The sequence below is a fragment of the Vigna unguiculata genome, chromosome 7, assembly GCF_037176805.1.
Source record: "Vigna unguiculata cultivar grain cowpea cultivar isolate G323 ecotype 2 chromosome 7, ASM3717680v1, whole genome shotgun sequence".
Lineage (NCBI taxonomy): Eukaryota > Viridiplantae > Streptophyta > Magnoliopsida > Fabales > Fabaceae > Vigna > Vigna unguiculata.
Genome location: NC_140798.1, coordinates 35,916,202 through 35,924,928, shown reverse-complemented (window position 1 = coordinate 35,924,928; position 8,727 = coordinate 35,916,202). Strand labels below are relative to the sequence as shown.

Here is an 8,727-nt window from a genome sequence, read left to right as displayed (position 1 = left end):
AAAAAGTGTAGTTTATATACTTTACTTATAATATTAAAAATATTTATTTAATTACTATTTATTCTAAAAACGGCAGACTAAAATGTTAATTGTAATTAATGTTGTTTAAATTTTTTCATGTGTAAAATAAAATGAAATAAACAGCTAATTAAAAGAAGTGAGACTTGTACTTTTCTCATCCTTTTAATTCATCTTATTTTGTTTATCGTCTTCTTTAAAAATGATTCTCACTTCAAAGTAGTCGTATATATATGGACATATTACTCATATCCACTTTTACATATTAGTACTTTTATTAAATGTTATAACTAATTAAAATTTATTAGAAACAAAGAAAGTACATGCAAGTTTCACTTATTATAATGAGTTTCAGTAATGATTTTATAGTTTCTAATTACTTTTAACTAAAATAGAGTGTTAGAAACATACTATATATTTAGCACACTTACTTAACCGTTAACACTTATTAACAAGTATAAAATTGAGAGAGAATCGTGAAATAAAAAGTATAACTATTTAGCACTCTTGTTCAATATTATTCTCGTAGGTTTTTTATATTTAATTTAAAGTCATTATAAACAAATAATTATTAAACTATAAAATTTTCGTGGTCTTTTTGAAAATATTTTATTTAAATTTTAATGCACACCATCTTCTAGACTAATTGTGTTAGTTTTCAAGAGAAGTAATAAATTATGAAAACTATTTATACCTGTTAGGTTAGAAAAGTATTTTTTGTACTAATTCATTTCAATTAAACTAATTAAGAAAATTTCTTTGAGAAATTTCATATTATTTTATATAGACAAATTACACAATCTTTAAATTATTTCATTTTTCAACATTCGCTTACATCAGTCAAATAGAAAAGACATATTGAAATCTACTTCATAAATTTTAATTGTAATATTTAATAATAACTCAAAATCAATTTTTAAAATGAACATCATAAAGTGAAATAAAAATTTTCAATGGTATATATCCAAGAGTTTAGAACACTTAAAATTAGTAGAAGGAGAGGCGGCGCGCATCGTTTAAATGCATGAAAGTGTTTCTATATTGTGGCGTATGGGTGATGTGAAAGAAAAAGTGATGTGAAAAGTGAAAAGTAAAAAGGAAAAAAAAAGAAAGAAAGAAGAATTTACTAAACTGAAAGAAAGGAGACGTATAAATAAATAAACATCATTTATTTGTTTGTTTATCGTTCACCAATCAATAACGTGTGATTTTGACCGAAACTGAAGACTGTTTACCAATCTACAGTAGGAGGAGTCCATTAACACGCATGCATGTGGGTGGCATGCCAGTGTTCTACCCGTTTCTCTGAATCAATCAGAAAAGTGGCAAAAACAGCAATAAAAAGGAAAAGACAAGGCTAAAAAACACGCACAACTCTCAACCCAGTTGGCTTATTCAATGCCCCCTCATGTAACAATTAAAAGTTCGTTGGGGTAGTTGTATCCACTATCCTCCCCCTCCCCCTCTTCCCTCTCTCCTCACACCCTTTAAAACCCTTTCATCTTTCATCATTTTCCAACCATTCACTTTTCTTCTCTCTTCCACAATCTAAACCTTTCTTTTCTGCACTTGCATTCCTTCATCTTCATCCACCTATGGCAGATCAAACCCGGGATTCAGGAACCGTCTCCGTTGAACCTTCACGAGAAAGAACCAAGCTTCCCAACTTTCTGCTATCTGTGAGACTTAAGTATGTGAAGCTTGGGTACCACTATTTAATCTCCAATGCTATGTACCTTTTGTTGATACCCCTTATTGGGGTAGCTTCTGCTCATCTCTCAACTTTCTCTTACCAAGATGTTGCTCAACTATGGCAAAACCTAAAGTTCAATCTTGTCTCGGTCACTCTATGTTCTAGTCTCATAGTGTTCCTCGTTACGTTTTACTTCATGAGCCGTCCCAGAGGTGTTTACTTGGTGGACTTTGCCTGTTACAAACCAGACCAAGACTGCACTTGCACGAGAGAGACTTTCATGGACCGGTCTGTGAAAACCGGGGTGTTCTCAGAGGAGAACCTGGCCTTTCAGAAGAAGATACTCGAGAGGTCTGGTTTGGGGCAGAAGACATACTTGCCTCCTGCAATCTTGAGTCTCCCACCAAACCCGTGTATGGCTGAAGCCAGGAAAGAAGCGGAGCAAGTAATGTTCGGAGCTATCGACCAGCTTCTGGCAAAGACCGGGGTGAAGGCAAAGGATATTGGGATTTTGGTGGTGAATTGTAGCTTGTTCAACCCCACACCGTCTCTCTCTGCAATGATTGTCAACCACTACAAGTTGAGAGGGAATATCCAAAGTTATAATCTTGGTGGCATGGGTTGCAGTGCTGGCCTTATCTCCATAGACCTCGCCAAGCAGCTCCTTCAGGTTGGTTTGCACTTTTAAGAAAATCTTCCCTGTTATGCTCATGATTGTTAAGCTATCACTTCATATCTATTGAGGTTGTAACTGTCTACCATGCATGCCTCTGTGGTCTGTGTCTTCATGTAGCGAAATTAAAAATAAAAAGGAGCAAATTATTTATGTAACAGTATGTTGAATAATTAAAACATGAGGTGGGACCACAACGCATAAATGTTTCTTGTGGCAATTGCTGCCCCAGTTGTCCACATGTCCAGTTGGTCTCGCTCATTGTCAATTTTGGTGGCAGTTTTGTTAGGTCATCCATTCTGCCACCCTATTTAATTAACACGGTCCGAGCAATCCAATAGATATAGACCCTTTGGGATGTTCTTACAACAGTTAACAGTTGTTCACTGACACAATTTGGGGAAATCAAACTTAATCTCAAAAATTGATTTTTTAACATTCACTTTTTTTGTGATAATAGGTTCATCCAAACTCTTATGCCTTGGTGGTAAGCATGGAGAATATCACTCTGAACTGGTACTTTGGCAACAACCGGTCAATGCTTGTTTCGAACTGTCTCTTCAGAATGGGTGGAGCAGCGGTTCTTCTCTCCAACAGGTCTTCTGATCGCAGGAGAGCCAAATACCAATTGATCCACACAGTGCGTACTCACAAGGGTGCAGATGACAAATGCTATGGTTGCGTTTTCCAAGAAGAGGATGAGAAGAAAACAATCGGTGTGGCACTGTCAAAGGACTTAATGGCTGTTGCCGGAGAAGCCCTAAAGACCAATATCACAACGCTCGGGCCATTGGTCCTTCCGATGTCAGAGCAGCTCTTGTTTTTCGCAACTTTGGTGGCTAGAAAAGTGTTCAAGATGAAGATAAAGCCCTACATCCCTGACTTTAAGCTAGCTTTTGAGCACTTTTGCATCCATGCTGGAGGAAGAGCGGTGTTGGATGAGTTGGAGAAGAATCTGGAGCTGAGTGATTGGCACATGGAGCCTTCAAGAATGACTCTGAACAGGTTTGGGAACACTTCCAGCAGTTCCTTGTGGTATGAACTTGCCTACACTGAAGCTAAGGGGAGGATCAGAAAAGGTGACAGGACATGGCAGATTGCATTTGGCTCTGGCTTCAAGTGCAACAGTGCTGTGTGGCGTGCATTGAGGACCATTAATCCTGCCAAGGAGAAAAATCCTTGGGTGGATGAGATTCACGAGTTTCCTGTTCATGTGCCTAAAGTGGCACCCATTGGTTCCTAGGTTAAACCTGTTACTTTTTTCGGAGCAGGTTATCTAAAAGGAGAAAATTTAATTATTTCATATTTTTCGTAGTTAATCTTTAGGAGGTGTGCAAATTAGAAGAGAAGATTCATCCCACCAGATTTGCTGGTTTCGCAGTTTCTTTGATCTTGTGCTAGTGTGCTGAAGTTGTAAGCGTGTGCATACAATTGTATTGTCCAATGAAACATTTTACACATTTTTTTTCACAAAAATGTATAACAGTTCTTCACAATCAAAAATGGAAACTTTGTAAGGTTTAAGTTTTGATCATTGCTAAACCTTGAAACTATGCACTTAATCAGGACACGCCACTTAAGAACATAACGAAAAATTCAACTGCTAAATATGACTATTTTGTAATGGTACGTGAAAATATATATAAACGTAAAGAAGAAAATATATACATGAAATTAAAGTAAATAAGAAAAAAAATTATGTTTATAAATATATAATAATGATAAAATAAAAATATTTAGTTTTAGTCTTACATCATAATACTAAAATAATGAATAAAATCGAAAAATTATTCAATTCAACTTTCGAGGCACTTTAGAATGTCTATTCATTTTGAACAAGCGATTCTTTCATTCACAGTTGTCAGTGTCAGTGTCTTCCATGAATGTCTGAACAGTCCTAATCTCATTCACAATTCAAATTTCCTGTTCCATGGTCACTCCATCTATACTAGTGTAGCATTTTTTACTTCTTCATTTTTCAGCTTTAATTCTTCTCATTCTACAAATTTTCACCTTTTTTTTGTGTGATTCTTCTACCTCTACAAGTTTCCACCTTTTTATCGGCTATTCTTCTCTCTCTTTCTTTTCTCTTTCTTTTTCCTTTCGGTACAAGAGTTTTGGATGATTCTCTTATTTCTCCCATAATTATTGTAGAGAGATAATAACAACAAAACAAATGAAACAACAATAAATAAGATTGAGAAGTAAGTCGGCTATATTTTAGAGTGATTCATACTTTTATAAGAAAATGTTGTCCCAAACAACAATATATATTATAAATAAAACAACAGTTAAATACAATTTATTTTCTTTAGTAAACGTATCCTACGAGTATCAGATCTAACTTTTGAAATTTTAATACATATGATATGATTATGAACCGACTACACTTATTATTAATTTTATTCTGGAAGGTTTACTTTTGTTTGTAAAATTTTTAGGTCCAAGGTCAGTTTTTTTCTTTTCTCAATACCCTATTTCAGCTATTCATTTAATTCCAATTCTATTTTCTGAAATCAAAACAACTCACTCTTTTTTCTCTTTTCTGTTAGGATAGTTGCGATTGCGAGATTCTCTCTTAAGCTTATTGAACGCTCCTTTCTACGTAAGTAGAACTCAAACTCCTATCTTTTTGTGTTTATTTTCTGTTTGGAAGCTCTGGTTCCACTTAAATCTATGTTGTGGTCTCAGTATTGTTTGTATGTGCTTCTGTTTTCAACTCCTTAAGCTATTCAAGGTCCTGGTGTTCCTCCCACCAAAGATTTTCTTCTCTTCAAGTTAGCTTCCAGTCAAGGTAAGGAAGTTAAGGTTTTGCACGTTCTTAATGCTTGGATGATGCTTGTGATTGTATGAAAATATATTGCTTGTGTTTCTGATTTCTGGTTTGCATGCGTGAGCAGGGGAGAAAGGAGAAAGATGTTGTTTTCGTCCAAGCCATTAATTCTTGCCTAAGCTAAAATAGCATAAAACTCACCCAGGCTTTTGCTCAAGCTCTCGCTCAAGTGAGAACTCGCATAATCTCACAATGCTCACTGTTCGAGCAACGAGAACACTTATGTCGCTTGAGCGAGGGCTTTTACCTTGAGCGAGACTGGTGCAGAGATGCATTTCATTATTTGATTTCTATTGTTATATGTTGTTTTACTTTTCAAGAGTATTATGTATAACATAGTGCATGTATTATGGGATATTTTGAACTGGAATTGATGTGCTTGGTATGAAATGAGACTAGATGTGTGAGAACATGTATATGATATGTGTTTGACGTAATTCCATGAGTCTCTTGGTAAGACTTTCTGGTGGTGATATTGTAGTGTATGTAATGAAATAAGGATTCAAGCAAAACTGCATCTTGATACTCTAATGAATCAGTCAGACTCACATAAAGTAGTAGACTGGTTCAAGTGGTGAGAGTTGCAAGAGGTTCTAGTCTTTGACAAGATAATGACCTTAGATGATCATGGACTAACCTTGTGTGTGGTAGGGTGAGACCCATTGACAATGGCTCTGCAGAGCAGTAGAGGCCACCACAAGTGCAAGCAACCAATGAATCTGATCTCACTACATGTATCTAGATAATTGAGTTAAAGGATCTTTTACTATTTGCGCTATTACATGCTTTGTGTGTGCTTAATGAATTGCCTGCTTATAATATGCTTATATATAAGCATATTACAATTTTTCACCTTTTTTTTTGTGATTCTTCTACCTCTACAAGTTTTCACCTTTTTATTGGCTTTACCTTCTCTCTCCTTTTTTTTCTTTTCAGTACAAGAGTTTTGGATGATTCTCCTATTTCTCCCATAGTTATTGTAGAGAGATAACAAGAACAAAACAAATGAAACAACAATACATAAGATTGAGAAGAAAGTCGAATTTATTTTAGAGTCACCAGTGCAGAAAGGGCTTTCTGCCCCGGTTATTTTCGACATTTTGCCTCGGGTCTGGAACCGAGGCATATTGGGGCGAGGCCAAAAGGTACATCTTTTGGCCTCGGTTATCACCCGAGGCCATAGACCCAGTTTTTTGCCTCGGTCTTGATAAGAACCGAGGCATATTCCTTTACTCGTCTCCCACAACAGGGCATTCACTTCCCATCTCGTTATTCAAAAAAATGCAGATGAACCTGTCCAAACAATACTAACAGTACCTATCAGAAGCTAGGGTTCAGGTGGAGGTTCACCAAAAATGGCAGAGGCGGGATGTCCAGCGCTCACGCTGCCGAACCAGTTCGGTGAGGAGTGGTGGTGGATGCCAGAGGCTGTGAATGGCAACGAGCGCAGCTTGCCGGTGATAGAAAAGTGCGGCGGCTCAGGGGCAAATCAAAACCCCTATTCGACGAGGTTTGGCGCGGACGCTGGAGCGCATGGTGGTGGCCGCGGCGGCGGTGGCTTCAATGGCGTTCTGCAACCACGTTTCTGCTGCACGAAAATAGAGGTGTTAGTACTGCACCGCGAATGTGGACGAAGATGGAGGTGCTGCGTGAAGATCTGGTGCGTTGCAGGTGCTCGCGGTGGTCGGAGGAACTCGCGGTAGCTGCCGGCGAGGGTGGAGGGAGGACGGCGGCTGAGTGCTGCTGTGGTGCTGTCATGGTTCGTGCTTTCCGGCGTGGTGGTCAGGGTGGTGGTCCGTGACATGGCTGATGGCATGGAGATGGAGGCTAGGGTTTGGGAGGTTGAAGGTGATGACGCGGGGACTTTAACAGAGGCTGTGACGCGGGGAGGAAGAAGGGTTCGCGAATTTCGAACCCTAAATAAACCCTATGGCTTCGGTTGTTAGAGGAACCGAAGCCATTGACCCCCTTTTGGCATCGGGTCTTCTTGGACCGAGGCCTATACCCTGACTTCTAGCCACTTTTTGGCTTCGGGTCCTACTGGACCGAGGCCTATACCCCTCTTTGGCACCGGTTTTGAGCGAACCGGGGCCTATACCCTCTTTGGCTTCGGGTATTTGGAGAACCGAGGCCTAAAACTTGGCTCTAATTGCAAAAATGCCACCGCGCCATTATATGCTTCGGTTCCTGGCCAACCGAAGCATATAAGGCGAGGTAAAATGGACATTCTGCACTAGTGAGTGATTCATACTTTTATAAGAAAATGGGGTCCCAAACAACAATATATACTATAAATGAAACAACAGTTAAATGCAATTTGTTTTCTTTAATAAGCATATCCCACAAGTATCATATCTAATTTTTGAAATTTTAATACATTTGATATGATTATGAACCGACTACACTTATCATTAATTTTATTCTTATACTGTAAGGTTTACTTTTGTTTGTAAAATTTTTGGGTCTGATTTTATTAGAGGGTCCAATATCAGTTTTGTTGTTTTCGCAAGACCCTTTTCCAACTGTTTATTTACCTCCAATTTTGTTTTTTTAAATCAAAACAACTTACACTCTTTTCTTTCTTTTCTAAAACAGAAGCTTTGCTAGGACAGTAGCAAGATTCTCTTCAAAGCTTATTGAACGACCTCCTCCACATAAGTAGAACTCAAACTCTTATCTCTTTGAGTTTATTTCCTATTTGGAAGCTCTAGTTCCACGTAAATCTCTGTTGCGGTCTTAGTTTTGTCTGCTTGTGCTTTTATTTTCAACTCCTTAAGCTGTTCCAAGTCCTGGTGTCCCTCCTACTAAGGATTTTTTCTCTTCAAGTTAGCTTTCAGTCAAGGTAAGGAAACTAAGATTTTGCACATTTTAAAAATATTTTATTTGTTTTGGTTCTTTTTCATGTTCTTAATGCTTGGATAATGCTTGTGATTGTGTGAAAATATATTGTTTATGTTTCTGACTTGATTTCTGATTTGCATGCGTGAGCAGGGGAGAAATATGTTGTTTTCGTCCAAGCGAGCAAACCCCGCCTAAGTGAAAATAGTAGAAAACTCAACTAGGCTTCTGCTCAAACTGTTGCTCAGGCGACGAGCTTTAGTTTTGAGCGAAGAGTAATCTCGTCCAAGCGAGAAGATCTCGCTTAAGCAAGAACTCGCATAACCTCACAATGCTCATTGTTCGAGCGACGAGAACGTCTCCCTTAAGCGAGAACACTTAAAGCGAAGACTTTTACCTTGAGTGAGACTAGTGCAGGGATGCATTTCATTATTTGGTTTCTACTCTTATATGTTGTTTTACCTTTCAATAGTATCATGTATAATGTTGTGCTTGTATTATGGGATATTTTGAACTGAAATTGATGTGTTTGGTATGAAATGAGACTGGATGTGTGAGAACATGTATATGATATGTGCTTGACATAATTCCATGAGTCTCTTGGTAAGACTTTATGGTGGTGATATTGTAGTGTATGTAATGAAATAAGGATTTAAGCAAGGTTGCATCCTG

At 37.8% G+C, this 8,727-nt stretch overlaps 1 protein-coding gene across 1 annotated transcript; it reads left to right on the top strand.

Moving 5' to 3' along the window:
• The first annotated feature begins 1,505 nt into the window (after nucleotides 1-1,505).
• Nucleotides 1,506-3,908, top strand: LOC114191865 (3-ketoacyl-CoA synthase 11-like). Its single transcript, XM_028081304.2, has 2 exons — nucleotides 1,506-2,381; nucleotides 2,845-3,908. The coding sequence occupies exons 1-2, from the start codon at nucleotides 1,614-1,616 to the stop codon at nucleotides 3,625-3,627; spliced, it is 1,551 nt and encodes a 516-aa protein (XP_027937105.2). The 5' UTR covers nucleotides 1,506-1,613; the 3' UTR covers nucleotides 3,628-3,908.
• Nucleotides 3,909-8,727: the final 4,819 nt, after the last annotated feature.